General features: G+C 37.1%; 3 protein-coding genes across 4 annotated transcripts; 1 reads left to right on the top strand and 2 right to left on the bottom strand.

Moving 5' to 3' along the window:
- Window positions 1-3,964, bottom strand: LOC18041577 (thylakoidal processing peptidase 1, chloroplastic). 2 transcript variants are annotated; one of them, XM_006434197.2, is made up of 6 exons: window positions 3,517-3,958; window positions 1,701-1,763; window positions 1,539-1,607; window positions 1,142-1,228; window positions 729-796; window positions 4-426 (listed from the first exon to the last, which is right to left on the bottom strand). In XM_006434197.2, exons 1-6 carry the CDS (start codon window positions 3,742-3,744, stop codon window positions 357-359), a joined length of 585 nt encoding a protein of 194 aa, XP_006434260.1. In that variant the 5' UTR covers window positions 3,745-3,958; the 3' UTR covers window positions 4-356. The 2 variants fall into 2 exon arrangements, with proteins under 2 accessions (XP_024040112.1, XP_006434260.1); XM_024184344.1 differs by lacking the exon at window positions 729-796 and having other exon boundaries at window positions 1-426; window positions 3,517-3,964.
- A 3,982-nt stretch (window positions 3,965-7,946) lies between these two features.
- LOC18041779 lies at window positions 7,947-10,510 on the top strand. Its single transcript, XM_006434196.2, has one exon. The coding sequence runs from the start codon at window positions 8,100-8,102 to the stop codon at window positions 10,263-10,265; it is 2,166 nt and encodes a 721-aa protein (XP_006434259.1). The 5' UTR covers window positions 7,947-8,099; the 3' UTR covers window positions 10,266-10,510.
- Window positions 10,511-11,131: 621 nt separating this feature from the next.
- On the bottom strand, window positions 11,132-15,301 carry LOC18041778 (cyclin-A1-1). The gene is made up of 11 exons (XM_006434195.2): window positions 14,866-15,301; window positions 13,640-14,039; window positions 13,397-13,533; window positions 13,007-13,099; window positions 12,685-12,818; window positions 12,493-12,568; window positions 12,307-12,383; window positions 12,186-12,219; window positions 11,738-11,887; window positions 11,475-11,609; window positions 11,132-11,381 (listed from the first exon to the last, which is right to left on the bottom strand). The coding sequence occupies exons 1-11, from the start codon at window positions 15,070-15,072 to the stop codon at window positions 11,313-11,315; spliced, it is 1,512 nt and encodes a 503-aa protein (XP_006434258.1). The 5' UTR covers window positions 15,073-15,301; the 3' UTR covers window positions 11,132-11,312.
- Between the last annotated feature and the right edge of the window lie 368 nt (window positions 15,302-15,669).

The raw sequence follows: 15,669 nt of genomic DNA, 5'->3' as shown, positions 1-15,669 counted from the left end.
AAGCAATTTCCATAAAGTATTATGCCTAAAGATAAAGTCATACAGGCTGCTTATTGTCATATCACAAAAGAAAAAAAAAAATTCATGGTTGAGTCCTTTTTGGGGAAATGGACGCAAAACTAGACATATCTCAGCTGTTCGTGGAAATCTATTTACAGCACATTCAATTGTAATACCATTCTCTATGTAAACATATAAAACAAGGAGCAAACAAGGAGCACATGAATCGTTACAGAGAAGCGTGTTAGAACCATGAATTAGCAGCACCATCCCATCCTGATAACCTGCTGTATGAATATATAACCAATATGGGAAGGAATTTGATCAGTCACTATCTCATCCTGTTCCTTTTGGGGTCAGCTGTCTGATGGTCTGTAGCAGCGTGTAAGGTATCTTCCAGCAATATTTTTTACCGGCAGAGGTCCCCTATTAATATTATCAATCAACATTTGAAAAATAAGAAAGGGGGCATGAAAGAGGGAAAATATATTGAAAATTTTGAAAGTATAAAGCACCTACGGATTCTAAGCTAAGATGAGAAAAGAAAGAAATGAAGCACATTGTTATATTCTGCGAAACTCCCTTAGGAAAGGACACTACTTTAAAATTTTGATAAATTAAAAGAGATATACAGGTAAACTAAAAAATGTTACTCCTAAGGATTGATCTCAAGAAAATACAAAAGTAAAAAGTAAATCCAAAAAATGAGGAAAGCTAGAGAATACTACCAAACATGGGAGTCAAAGCTGTTATTGCGGTTGTCCCCCAACACATAAACATAGCCTACAGGCACATACTGCAAATCAGAAAGAAGATAGAATAAGCATGGTTCACAGCCCTCTGAGATAAGAAAAATAAAGAATGGGCAGACCAAGCAAATTGGTATACCATCTGAGGCACATGATAAACCCAAATGCTAGCAATTGGGAATCATGAAGCCCACAGATGTCAACAGCATGGAGTCCACTGGGCTACTTCATGCTATTTTTGTTTTTTAACCTCATGCAGTGAGAAGGTTCAAGTTATTGCCATTTTGCAGTTACTTTAAGCAGCTCAAGAGAAGGTCTGCTGGCATAGCCAAGTGCTGAAAAGTAGCACAGTGAAATAGAAACACAAGAACATAACAGATTGGGTAACATACAGTTAAGTCAGATGTGTATTTTGGATGCTCTGCTATGAAATCTTCATTCTGAGCAATTCCATTGACATAGAGCGATCCATCACGAACCTGTAATGAAAAGCCTCAGCATGAATGTAGCTACCTGATGGGGCAGAAAACTATAGTAATTGGAACAGGCTTTATTTGTTTTCAAATTGAAGTGTGTAGCCGGGAAATAATAATGAAGTTAACTATAGTAATTGGAACACGCTTTGTTTGTTTTCAAATTTGAAGTGCATAGCCAGGAAATAATTATGAAGTTTAAGTGATAGTAAAATAACTCAATTTGATCAAACAGGAATCAACTTAATGGAATGTCTGAAATTCAAAATTTTATTCCCATATCAGTTAATGAAGGGGTGAAAGAAATAGTTGTAACCTGAACCAAGTCTCCAGCTTTTGCAACGATTCTTTTAATGAAAACGTCTTCTTCCCCTAACCCAGGGTACTATAAAAAGAAAAATAAGATAATAGTACTTTAGTAGTCGGACTAACCATTAAGTATGAACATTTAGGAAAATTCTATACTGCATCAGCAAACCTGAAATGGAGCTCGAAATGTTACGATATCATGTATAGAAGGATTTCTGAAGTAATAGGAGGCCTGAAGAAGTTATAAACATTGTGTTAATCAAAACTAGAAAGGAAGATTTTACCAACAGAAAAAGAAACGATGACAGTAAATCTAGACAGAATCTTAGATTGAAAACGCCCGTGTTGTTTAAAAAACAAACACTAAAATAAAATAAAATCCATCGACTCTGCAGTTGAACATCTATAAAACCAGATCATCTTTTCAGCATTTTGCAGAAGAACAGAAGCAAGTGATAATCAAATGTTGTTGGCCCTTCAGAGTTGTTTTTAGTTACTGACATGCACACTTGACATGAATACTCAAAACAATCACAAATGGTTTCCTCAAAAGAAATCCATGGCAACCCTTATTCTCACAAAAACTATAATGCTGTGTGACAAAAGCTCGTCGCATTCAGGACAGGTTTCAATAGATATGACACCAAACAAAAGAAAGAACTCAACCTACAGATGCAGTCGAATTTTGACATAGAAATACAATCACGATGCTCATCAAAACTTGAAAACACATCCAATGGATCAGATAATTAATTGTCAAAAACCGCTAACCAGGAATGTAAATGCGAAGATCATAACCACTTTCTGTATTCTCTTCAAGGGAAACCACTACTTCCTGGCCAGTCACTTAATGATAGAACGACCGTACACACTCTCTAAATTATAAGGAGCTTACACAAAATGCTCTTGCTTTGCTAGTCTAAAGTTGAGTGTGACTGCTGTTTTTGCCATGTCTTGCAACAACTGTGCCAAGAATTAAATTTTACGACATCTAAAGCAAACTCACTACTCAGAGAGATGGAAAAGTGAAATATATATTTTGTATTCTTTGGGGATATGATGAAATAAAATAAAAAAGGCAGTCCATAGGAAGACTCGTTTTATCTGCAGAACTGAACTGCTAGCAACAGCTCATGAACGAGAGATATTGCTTCCCCTTGTGGATAGGGAAACTTCCAAGATTCAAAAGCTGAATTGGCTATATTAGATTGGAATTTCCTCTTAGGAAAGAAAATCAAATCAGACATGCACCGCTACTTAGGATGTATGAGAGCAACGAGTAACAATGCTTACTTATCAAGTCCATCCACTAGGAAGCTTTGGGTACTTGCAAGAAGCAGCACTATAGAGGAAATCTACCCCTGAGTATAACATCTCTAAGTTGAATCTTTCTAATCAAGAGTACTAGAATTGAAACCTCAGTCACTAGCTATTAAGGCCAACCAAAACAAGCTCCTACTACGCAAAGAATGGCAAACCACAAACTGTGTAGAAGAATAGATTTAGCTGCGAGTCAAAAATTAAAATTCGTAGCATGCCTTTCTGAATTTCAGAAAGTTTATAAGAAGAACTATCGAGAGGTCTCCACTCTATAAGCGTAAAAGAAAAGAAAAAAAAAGTGAAAATGCAGCATCCTTATTATATGTGAACATGTTCAGGGAAGATAAAAAATGACTAAACCAAATGACAAATATTCCTGGACCACGACAATCATAAGGATGAGAATACATTTTCTTCTCCAAAAAAGATCGGGAAGTCATACAAACTATAAGTTATCAAGAATCGGATAACAAGTTTGCAAGAAAATAGTGGACACACTAATGCCAATTAGGCAGTATTTGAAGCAAAATTGTCGAACTAAACGCCAACCGAAACAGAAATGAAGTCAATTACTAGCGTTTTAAAGATAACAGTCAGAAAATCACTCCACCTAAAATAATTAAAGAACAGAATTAAAGAACAAAATGATTCAGAGGAATGCTGACCTTTTCGACAATGATTCGATCACCAATACGAAGAGTTGGGTACATTGAAGAAGAGGGTATGAAGCGAATCTCAGAAAACGTTGACCACAAAAGCAACCCAATTAGTATTTTCAAGGAGCCATCGAGACCCGGCCATCGGAGAAAGGCCCAGCTCTCGCATGGCATCCATCTAACTGAAAGGCATGTGATCAGAAACTGATGCAATGCAGACGGTCTCAAGAAACTCATCGCAAGAAGCAGACTAGCGAAATGATCAGCAATTAGGAAAACTTGGTGTTGTTGTTTCTGCTTTTGAGAAAGTGAGAGGACGAGGGACAAGTGAAGCAGATGGCTATATATTTTTCATTGACCGAGTCTTTGTCTTGGCCACTAAGTTTCCATATTCAGTGTCTGTTTTTAGTGTCACAGCAAACGACCCATCCACTTGAAGTTGCCGCTGGCTGTCAAATGTTAAAAAGAAAATGCTATAGAGGCAATCAGCTGATAAAATTATTAATTACCCATCTCCATTAATAAGCTGATACAATTATTAATTACCATCTCCATAATTACGTGAGTGGACTGTCGTTGCATATGGAAATTCAAACCCCTCCACATACACGAGTAGTAAAGAAAATGGTTATTAAGTCATTAGTGACTTGTGGGGGAAGGGGGCGGCGCGGAGCGGTGTGTTTATCTGGATGTGTACTTATTAATCAGCCATATAACCAGTGACAGAATATGAATAAAAATAATGCTCATATTGTAAGCGAGAGATGTATTATTAATGAAATTTTTAATTTTTCTCAATTGTTCTGCTCACTGAATGGTAAATTATGGTTTCTAATTCTCATAGTTCTGAAAGGTTAGAAGATTTTAAGTGCAATAAAACCAAGTGTACTTTGTTGTTGTTATTATTAGCATTATTCCATAGTTAATTGCGAGGTCAGCAGTTCCAAATTCAATGATGTTACCATTTAATTCATTCATTTCTACAATCGTTTCCCAAAAATTGAAAGCGGATCGGTGATACAAGTTAAACAAAAATAAAATGTTCAAAGGAGGCTGAAATTGGTATGGTGGCGTGACAAAAATTTCGGATGGATCAAATCCAACGTTGAATGTAGGTCGAAAGATTGTATGGGTATCCAAGTATAATCAAGAACCCAATTAGGAGAATGGCACGGTCCAAATATATCGCATAGTCACACGTGCAAAGAATTTGGACAGAGAGTGTGAGGTGGAGGCATGTGGTGCAGAAACCGATGGGTTTCAAGGCGACGATTTGGAATCACCGGAAAATGCCCTTAGGCCAGAGAAGTGCTTATATAGTAACAAATTTTCACTAATCACAGAGAAATTGTGATCGACCGGATGGTACAGGATAAGCTGAACGATGATCAATTGATCAACAATCAGGGGATCAATAATCTTTCCACTATAGACGTCAATAATGTTGTAGCTGAGGTAAAGGTGGCCAAATGATAATTGTTATGAAAGAATCTCATCCACCTCTATCAAATCATTGATTAAGAGCAACCGTCTTCTTAAGGGGCGGATTTGGATTTACCATAGGACAGTGGGGACTTAATTATTTAAGTCACCACTGGTAAAAAAAAAAAAAAATTAATAATTAATTTAGTTTGTTTAAAATTTCTAATAAATTTTTCTCAAACCCCCACTAATTTATAGTGAAGTCCATAATACATAATTATACTTAAATTATGACACTCTAGATTTTTAAATTCAAATTGAAAGAGATGGGCTTGCAAATTAAAATCAAGCCCATAGATATTAGTTTAATTTATTAATATTAAATTATTAATTAAGAGAAAAATCAAGAGAAAAGTTAATTAAAATCTTTCCGAAATATCGTCAGTCTTTTTATCTTACAGTTTTCTCATATGCTGACTGGGCTGGGAATAGAGACGACCTTATCTCAATCCTGGCTTTTGTCATGCTGCTTGGCTCAAATCCTATCTCTTGGTGTTCCAGGAAGCAATGCTCCATTGTCCGTCTGTATATGAAGCTAAGTATCATGCCATTGCCTTTGCCATTGTTGAAACTGCCTGGATTTTAAACTCGATGTTTGAATTTTGCATCTCTTACCTCAACCCTTATGGTGAAGTGCGTGCGACAACCTTGGTGTCACTTATCTTTGTGCCAACCCAGTCTTTCACTCACACACGAAGCACCCAGCTCTTAACTACCACTTTGTTTGAGATAAAATAGCAAGCGGGTGCTTTTCGAATTTCCCATGCATCTACTTTATGATCAACTTGTTGAACTCATAAAACCACTATCAAAGAAAGCAACGCCTCTATGCTGCGGTCCAAGATTGGCATCTCCAGTGGAACCTCCATCTTACGAGGGCATATTAGGAAAGAATCTCATCCACTTCTACTAAAATCATTGATTGAGAGCAATCATCTTCATCATAGCATCAATCAACTCTCTATCAAGCCTTACTATTTTCTATTATCAAATTCCTTTAATTTAGGATCACCTTACTTATTTCTTTTTATTTGCTCTCTAGATGTGTATAAATTTGCACAAATGAATCAATAATATTTAAGCTTTTTACACAATTACTCGCTCATTCTTGTTAATAACCAAACAATATCATCATGAATCCGTGATGGTTGCATAAGGATATTTTACTCAAGTGATGGGCGGATGATGGCTAAGTTTAAGGCTAGAAGGACAGGATCATGACTTTTTTGTTACTCGAATATTAAACCAAAATTGGCTATGTTACCGTCAAATCTCAAATAACACCTATGTCAAATTATGACATATTTTTCTTATCATCATCAATTAATATATTAATTTTGTCATTGGATGCTCCTTCATGTTCTAGCCAACCAAACTGTAGTCCTGTGTCTAGGTGAGCCCGAGGCCAATTAAAAATTAAGAGTGGGACTATTGACACCCTTCTAAATACCTCTTAACACCCCTTTAATTATTTTACAATTTTAATCTTTATTAAAATTACATAATAAGACAATTTCTAATTAAACTCCCACTCAAAATCAAATAATTTTTCCCCTTAAAAATTCCTTATTGCTATTGGATTTGTTAATAGAATCATTGCTATTATCATTGACATAAAATCATTCATTCCTCTTAAATTTGTTTCATTATCACGCTCTTCACATAAAATCATTACTATTAGATTTGTTAATAGAAGTCATTTCACATAGATATGTAAAACTTTCGAAATTCAAATTATGCTGCAACATCTTTATTATTGGACTAATTTTTCTATGGCTTTTTTCTGCAGGTGTTCATGCTTCCAGCTTCACCTATTCATCTTATTGCGAATGGTTGGATCAAGTATTATGAACCGTGTGCAGAAGGCCTGGCAACACCATACGAAACTAATATAAGTGCTTTTAAGGATTTGGTGTTTGAAGTTACCACATAAGAAACAACTGATCTAGCTAGTTAATGATAGTATTAGATAATTTTATACTAATAAATTAAACAAGGGATCAAAAATTAAATTTTATCCACAATAAAGGGATCAAAAATTAAACAATGGGGTCTATACTAATAAATTTAAATTAAGAGTATTTTTGTCATTAAAAGGGTGTTAAAAGAATTTTATAATATTTTTAAATATTTTAATGAAGTTAATAAAGAAAAGATGTGTTGAGAGATATTTAGAGGGATATCAATGGGTAATTTTTAAAAACCTCCCTTGAGGTTTGGGCTTGTTGCAAGTAGATGGCCAGAATTGATTTATTTATAAAAAACCCCCTACCGTCAGTTAAGTTTAACATTGACCGTTAGTTGACCGTGCAAAGACAATATTACCCTTAACAATAGTTTATAAACAAAAATAACTAAAAAAAAAATCAAAATTATTAGCTATTTTATCCTTTTTAAATTATTAATATTTTCTTAAAGTTCCTATAAAAAAGTTAAAATTAAAAAATTAAAAAACCCTCTTTAAATTATTGATATTTCCTTAAAATTCCTACAAGAAAGATAAAATTAAAAATTTAAAAATGAAATAGTCATAATCTTTACCTATGATATTGTAAATTTTTAGAATTGACAATAATAAAATTGTCAAAAAATAGGGTTTGTGCTTTTTGCACCAATAATTTTAGTTTTTTTTTTAGCTATTTTCGTTTACAAACTATTGTTAAGGGTAATATTGTCTTTGCATGGTCAACTAACGGTCAATGTTAAAATTAACTGATAATAGGAGATTTTTTACAAATAAATTAATTCTCACCATCTACTTGCAACAAATTCAAATCTCAAGGGAGATTTTTAAAAATTAGCCGGATATCAATGGTACCACTAAAAAATTAAAAGTCAAAGGACGAGGACAAGCCTCCCTCTGGTTAACGCAATGTGGGATTTGGATAAAAATTGACAGGCATATCTCGAAACACTCTCGAACTTATTTCAGTGTCGCCACGTGTGGCCCAATAAAAATTTATTAAGCAATGACCCAAAAAATCATCCGACGACGTCATCTCTTACAACACAAATTTTAAACTAATCGCCCCCATAAAAAATAGAACCAACAAATTTCTCTCAGAGACACAAGCCACAAGCTCCAGTCACTGAACTAAAGAAACCAAACGATGAAACTCCAAACAATTTTCTGTTCGCTTCTTTATTTGCTTTCAGCCGTCTTCCGTGCTACGGCGGACGAAGATTCTTCTAGCAGAAGCAGCATCATCTTCACAACACTTGGCCGATCGGATTATGCCTTCGACATTTATACCCTCCCAATTTCGGACCGGCCGACGACCGCAAACGAGATTAAAATCACTGATGGTGAATCAGTGAATTTCAACGGTCACTTCCCCTCACCGTCTTCCTCCTTCCTCTCCTTTCTTCTGCGCAATCAAACCCTCATTCAATCTCCGGGACCTCAGGACTCACGGGACCCACCTCCTCTGCAGCTCATCTACGTCACCGAACGAAACGGAACATCCAACATATACTACGATGCTGTTTATTACGATACTCGGCGAAACACCAGATCGAGAACTGCCCTCGAGCAGCACGGAGCTGAAGTTTCCACCCGTGTGCAGGTACCTCTGCTGGATTTAAACGAGGTTAACGGTGGTGTAATTTCGATGAAAGACAAGCCGAGTCTGAGCGGTGAGTATTTAATCTACGTGTCAACTCATGAGAACCCGGGTACGCCACGTACGAGTTGGGCTGCTGTTTACTCGACCGAGTTAAAGACCGGTTTGACTCGGAGGCTGACCCCATATGGAGTTGCCGATTTCAGCCCTGCGGTTTCTCCTTCTGGGAAGTACACTGCTGTGGCTTCATATGGAAATAAAGGCTGGGATGGCGAAGTGGAGATGCTGAGTACTGATATTTATATTTTCCTGACTCGGGATGGGACTCAGCGGGTCAAGATAGTTGAAAACGGCGGATGGCCGTGTTGGGTCGACGAGTCAACACTGTTTTTCCACAGAAAAAGCGAAGAAGATGACTGGATCAGTGTGTACAAAGTGATTCTGCCCAAAACTGGACTGGTTTCGACCGAGTCAGTGTCGATTCAACGAGTCACACCACCTGGACTCCACGCGTTCACTCCAGCCACTTCACCAGGTAATAATAAATTCATAGCAGTGGCGACTCGAAGACCCACCTCGAGTTATCGCCATATTGAGCTATTTGACCTGGTCAAAAACAAGTTTATTGAGTTGACTCGTTTCGTGTCGCCCAAAACTCACCACCTGAACCCGTTCATCTCGCCTGACTCATCCCGAGTTGGGTACCACAAGTGTAGAGGTGGGAGTACAAGAGAAGATGGAAACACCCAACTGTTACTCGAGAATATCAAAAGTCCACTGCCCGACATCTCACTGTTTAGATTCGACGGTTCGTTTCCGTCTTTCTCGCCTAATGGTGACCGAATCGCGTTCGTCGAGTTCCCGGGTGTTTATGTGGTGAACTCGGACGGTTCGAACCGGAGACAGGTTTACTTTAAAAACGCTTTCTCAACCGTATGGGACCCAGTTCGTGAAGCGGTGGTGTATACCAGCGGCGGACCCGAATTTGCTAGTGAAAGCTCGGAGGTCGATATAATCTCTATCAACGTTGATGATGTTGACGGAGTTAGCGCCGTTAGAAGGTTGACCACCAATGGCAAGAACAATGCGTTTCCTTCGGTTTCACCCGATGGTAAATGGATCGTATTTCGTTCGACTCGGACGGGTTATAAGAATTTATATATAATGGATGCAGAGGGAGGAGAGGGATACGGGTTGCATCGATTAACAGAGGGTCCATGGAGCGATACAATGTGTAACTGGTCACCGGATGGGGAGTGGATTGCGTTTGCATCGGATCGGTATAACCCGGGTTCGGGAAGCTTTGAGATGTATTTGATCCACCCGAATGGAACCGGGTTAAGGAAGTTGATTCAAAGCGGGTCGGCTGGGCGGGCTAACCACCCGTATTTTAGTCCGGATGGGAAGAGTATAGTGTTTACATCAGACTATGGAGGCATATCGGCGGAGCCAATATCAACCCCACATCAATATCAGCCATATGGAGAGATATTCAAGATCAAACTGGACGGCTCGGATTTGAAGAGATTAACTCAGAATTCATTTGAGGATGGGACCCCTGCATGGGGACCCAGGTTTATAAGGCCAGTTGACGTGGAGGAGGTCAAGAATGAGCAATGCGCATTTGAAGATTGTCACTGGCTCAATGAAATGCCGAACCAACGCGATCGTGGTGCAGCCTTGGAGCCCGATAAGGTTCAATGTGGTGTGTAGTAGTCACTCGTTGCAAGGCATTGGCGACTGTTGTTACTCGTCGGTGTACTGGAGAGATGGTTAAAAATAAAGGAGATGAAATGCTTAGAGCCTTAGACATCAGCTTGTAAAATATGTGTATGCAACGTATCTAAGGACCTTTATTTTATTTTTTTAGCCTTTTCTGTATCGACGGATCTACCTGTAGATTATTATTATTAGAAAATATGTAAGTTGTAATCTTAATATAATGTGGATTAAATAGAGAGATAAAATATCTCATAAACAACCCGAACTATATGGACCCGCGAGGGAGACATTGATCGATAGAAAAACCATGTGTTTTTGGGAATTCTTACGTTACAATTAATGTAACATATACACTCAACAACAACCACACAAATGATGGACCTACGTAATTTGTGTGGTTGTTGTTGAGTATGTATCTTACATTAATTGTAACATAGCATTTGCCTGTGTTTTTTTAATATAAAAAAGGGTGAAAAGATTTTTAACTGACTTACTGACACTTGGCCCAAACATACTGGAGGAGATCAAATTATAAATAACTATTATAGTTGGCCTCTTAAGACTACCCATACTGGAGGAGATAAAAAAAATAAACTTTAATTATTATATATAATCAAACAAGCAATTAATAATGCAACTTAAAAATGACATAGAGGGGGCATCCCATCAATTTAATTTTCACCATGAAGAAGACCCCGATTTGGATGGGTTGTCGATTACTCTGAGAGCCTAAAGTGAAGATCTAAAGAAGAAGACGAAAGTCACAGACTCGCAGCATAAAGATATCAAGGGAAACTCGGACTACAGGAGAAAACAAATTTGAAAACATTCAGATTTTCATTAGAAATATATGATGGACAAAATCTTTTAATCTACGTTGTACTCTACGTTAACATTTAGATTAAAAGAAAAAATTATTACAAAGAGGGAAATTTATGATCTCTTGGGACAGGACAGGACATCGCGGCTGCTAGCAGGATGGTGACTTGAAATCCATCCAACGGGACATTGGTGACATTCATTGCCAGCATATGTCTACTACGCCTGGTTGAGGAAGAACTCTGGAGGTATTGATGGAGGGCAGTACTTCTTGGCAACACATTTGTACTAAGGTGCAAACAATCGAACATCAAAAACTCGAATCACAATATCAAGCAGAATTTAGCACATATTTCCATGAAACTGAGTACTATATATTACCTTATGCAAACTGTACTTTTCCCTTATGGCAGGTAAAGTAGAACTTTGGCTGTTACAGTATAGGCGATGCAGATCTTTAACACACTCCATTAAGTCTGAAGGCTGGTAAAGTGTGTAATGCTGCAATGTAGAATTCTGTAACCAAAACAATTAGATGATCAAGCTAAGTTACTATTGAAATTTTAGGAAAAGATGGTTTAATAATAATCAGCAGCTGAAAAAAAAAAGCTGGCTAATGTTTGTGATTATTGATTGATACATACCCAAGGTCTCTTTGCAGGAAGAAGTATGTATTTTGCCAAGAATATTGCAGAAGCAGCTATAAGTGATGGAGCATGACAGAGCATACTGTAGTCCAGAAGAGATAATTCGGTGACGTAGTTTGCTAAGCATTCCAACTGCATTGATGGAACCTGCAAAATGCAAATAGTTAGAACAGGCTTTAAAAGTGGAGAGTAGCCTTTCTGATAAACAGTTATGCACAAAACCTATTTCATTATGCAATTGAGATGGTGGCACAATTATTGATTAAAGTTACAATGTTATGGCCAATTTTTGTCTGCTATTTATTTCATCCTCCTATGTCCTATCAATCCTAATATTGAATTATTGATTACATGACAACTTTAGTTGGAAAATTTTATAGAAACGGGAACACTATGCATCAAAAAAATTGTACGACATTATGAGAAATCAGCTTCAGACAGATACCTCATTTATCCCTTGAGCAGCACGTACAAATCGCCTGCATGCCATTTCATTTGATCAAATTTCAAACACAGAGCCCAGTGAATAAGTAACAAATATCAAATAAATGACAAAGTTTTTTCACCTTAAGAAACATTTAGCAGTTGGTGCTGTCATTTCAAATTTTAAGTAATTTAAGATGGAAGATTCCATCTCCAAAACCTGGAGAATCACGAATGCTGAATCATAATGCAGGCTAGGCAGAATAGCAACAATAGTGGGAGGCCATAAGAAAATGCAGAGATCAGAAATTGAAAGACAGAAGCGATACCTCCTCCTTGAAATATGTGTTGTCGGTTATGAAGCAAAATTCCTCCACTTGAGGTGCACAAATCTCTTCGTACTTTCTGTAAGTTGATCATTTTCTTGTCAATACTACTTCCACTGAGGTGAATGTTTTATAAAAAAATTTAAGATATCATAAGCAAGAAGGAAAGGAAATGGAGGGCATATGTTTTCTTACGCAGCAATCATCATGCAGGCAACACCAAGAAGCTGCAGGCGTTGCCTACTCATGGGATTTCCTGAAAGATATCTATCAATGTAGTTTACAGTCAAATATAACGTATCAGGTACGAGTCTGTACTCTTCAGCCACCTACAGTGAAATATAGAAATTAGCCTTCACAAGTTTAGAAAATTAAGGATGATGGTTCTTAAAAAAAAAATTTGTATAAAAGGAAATAAGTTCCCTTCTAGCTCTGAGAAAGTAATTGTCAAATTTCCTATTTACCAAAGCCCGCAAAGGAAATTCTAAATTTGTAACACTAAAAGGAAATAAGTTACCTCCACAAGCCAATCAATCAGTATTGCACGCATGCTGGCATTTATGTCTTTCTGAATTATCTCCATGAAGTCTGTTGAAGGCCTTTTCTTCACCTGAAGGACAGATAAGAAGAAGAAAGAGTTAGGCTTTGAAATCATTCACAACACAATAATTTCATAAAAAAGACTAACCATTTAGAGACTAGTAAAGAAATGACGGAAAGAAAAGGTTAAACTTTGCCACAACAATGTTATGGGATGTTACAAAATCATTGCAATAGTGGGATAATCAAATAATTTGTTCTTAATTTTTCAAAGGAGTGTAGCTTCATCTCAAATAAGAAGGAAAGTTAAAAATACAAATATTTCCCATCAAAGGTATGCAACTGAATGTGGATGAAGATGGAAAACCTCGGATGCACGCAAGTGCTTATAGATATCACAAGCAAAGGTTGCACAAAGCTGCGGATCCATGTAGTTGTCATCAACATTAACAACTCTATCATCTGTATCCATATCTGCCAATATATCTCTGCTGCAAACATTCTCTACAAGAAAATAAATAAACTGTAATTTTGAATGTTTGAAGTCCTGAATTTAAATTATTAAGATAAAAGGACTCAATGTTTAATGGCCGGAGTCAATGTAAAGTACCTGTTCTTTCTGTATGGTCTGAAATGTAGAGGTTTCTGAAAGTTTTCCTATCAATGGAATCAAGTGGTGGAACATCATTGTTATCCAAATATTCAACTTCAGGGCTCTTGAAAGAATCACAAACAGACATTGACTCATCCATAGAAACTGAATTTGCATCCGATTTACTAGGAGAAACATCCATGCTGCAAGAAACAGAAACAGCAGCAGCAATGCTGGGGGCGCTTGTTTTGACATTTTCATCACTTCTAGGCAAAGATGTAACCTTACAAGGAACAGGAACAGTTGTGCTGGTTTTCCCATTTGAGGATGCTGGTAAGAAGTTCCCAGAAATGCTTGTGTTAGCATTGTTGGCTGCAGGTGCCTTCTTGGCCTTGGCAAGTTTAGTCGAGCAAGGAACCTTCAGACATGAAATTTTGTTAATGAAGGCCTCAAAGAGAAGCATAATGACTTTCAAATTCAACAGCAAATGAAATTTCTTGACAAGTGAATGTATTGTGTGATAAGAATGGTAGAAGCAAGAACAGATAGAAGAAGGCCTATTACAATAACAATTGCTAAACAACCAGAGAAATAAAGACGATAAATTAATGCTAACATAATAGCACTCCTTACCAAAACAGGAAATAGAATGTCTGTTTAATTCAGGCTATTCTTTTTCATCCTCAATTACCAGAAATCCTAATTTGGATAATTGAATAGCAGCATTGGAAAATTACTCGTTTCCCAAATTTTTCCTTTAGGCTTTCTTTTTTTTCTCTAATGCATGAGCCTGCTAGTTGTCCCTATAATCATGTGATTTAATCTCTGTAGGTGAGGATAATTTTTACAAAATTAAGTAACAATCCCTTGATTCTCTATGATTCTGTGTCAAAACTATTCGTAAAAAGATCGGATTTGATCTCTGTAATCATATGCTTAAATTGTTTAGGAAAGACATCTTTTCTTTTCCATTTTGAGCGTTACTCACACGGTACATAAATACGTTGTTCTTATTTATTTTCTTTTCTTTCTATTTTCTCACCAAGCAAACACGTTCAGATCAAAGTGCTACGAATTTATTTATAATTTTTTTAAAAAAAGGAACAGTAAAAAAACTCCAGATATAATTTATCTAAAAATTAATTTAAAAAAAAAAGTCGTTAACAAAGCATCTTATTTTCTCGTCTTTCCCTTCGTTTTCTCTTAAACTAAACAAAATACTGAAGAAAATAACAATTACCCACCAAAACAGACGATGAAAGCAAGCTTTTTGAGCCACTTTGAGTCACATTCTTTTGATTGGTGACGTTACTGAGTGGAGCTCGCTTCTTGGCCAAATGCGGTGGAACCGCCGTGTACTTGGCGAAATTATCCGAAGACGACGCGTGCCGCTTTGCCAACGACGACGTCGTCGACGAGGAAAACGATGAACGCCGGTTCTGCGTCGACATTCTCTTTCTCGATCAAACCCAGTTCACTGTTTTTAGTGGAAAGAATTAATGCCTCTGTCTTTTGTTCTTCTAACAAGAACAAGAAAGTGAATTAGTGGAAGAACATGTGTATTATTTTACTTGATAAAAAGAGAAAGAGAACGAGACGGGAGACAGAGACGGGAGACAGAGAGTCTTTTGCTGAGAGTTTTTGAAAGATTTTGAAAGATTTTTGCAGGTGAGAGAAAATAGAAAGAGGAAGAGAGAGAGATTTAATATTTATATTTTAATGGCGCTTTTGAGGCGGGGAAGGAGGTGATTTGAATTCTCGAGAGATCCTGACCGTTGATCCTGCTCCAGAATGTAAACGTTAGGGAGCGTCTTGTGGGGCCCACTGTACTTGTCATTTATTTAAGGGTTTCCGAGTCGGGTTTTTGGGGTCCCTCAAAGTCAAATGAAAGGTGCCACTAAACCGGGCCAGTAATAGGTATTTTGTGGCTTCGGTTTGGTCCCGAGAAATTTAAATTGGTCTGTCATTGGTTGGAAAGTCACAGGCTGTCAGGTTACGTTTGATGGTTTGAATTCAAATTTCAAACGGTCACCGGGCCTGTTTTTGAC

This window comes from Citrus clementina, unplaced genomic scaffold (genome assembly GCF_000493195.1).
Source record: "Citrus clementina cultivar Clemenules unplaced genomic scaffold, Citrus_clementina_v1.0 scaffold_5, whole genome shotgun sequence".
NCBI classification, from domain to species: Eukaryota; Viridiplantae; Streptophyta; class Magnoliopsida; order Sapindales; family Rutaceae; genus Citrus; species Citrus x clementina.
This window is presented reverse-complemented; position numbering and strand designations above follow the sequence as displayed.

What these genes read in the sequence shown, in the direction of transcription:
- LOC18041779 (XM_006434196.2), top strand. Translation starts at nt 8,100, where the DNA reads ATGAAACTCCAAACAATTTTCTGTTCGCTTCTTTATTTGCTTTCAGCC.
- LOC18041577 (XM_006434197.2), bottom strand. Translation starts at nt 3,744, where the DNA reads ATGAGTTTCTTGAGACCGTCTGCATTGCATCAGTTTCTGATCACATGC. An exon ending in ATCGAATCATTGTCGAAAAG is followed by an intron (nt 1,764 to 3,516) that starts GTCAGCATTCCT and finishes TAACTTCTTCAG; the next exon opens with GCCTCCTATTACTTCAGAAA. An exon ending in AATACACATCTGACTTAACT is followed by an intron (nt 797 to 1,141) that starts GTATGTTACCCA and finishes TCTGATTTGCAG; the next exon opens with TATGTGCCTGTAGGCTATGT.
- LOC18041778 (XM_006434195.2), bottom strand. Translation starts at nt 15,072, where the DNA reads ATGTCGACGCAGAACCGGCGTTCATCGTTTTCCTCGTCGACGACGTCG. An exon ending in AGACCATACAGAAAGAACAG is followed by an intron (nt 13,534 to 13,639) that starts GTACTTTACATT and finishes ATTTTCTTGTAG; the next exon opens with AGAATGTTTGCAGCAGAGAT. An exon ending in CTGCTCAAGGGATAAATGAG is followed by an intron (nt 11,888 to 12,185) that starts GTATCTGTCTGA and finishes TGCATTTTGCAG; the next exon opens with GTTCCATCAATGCAGTTGGA.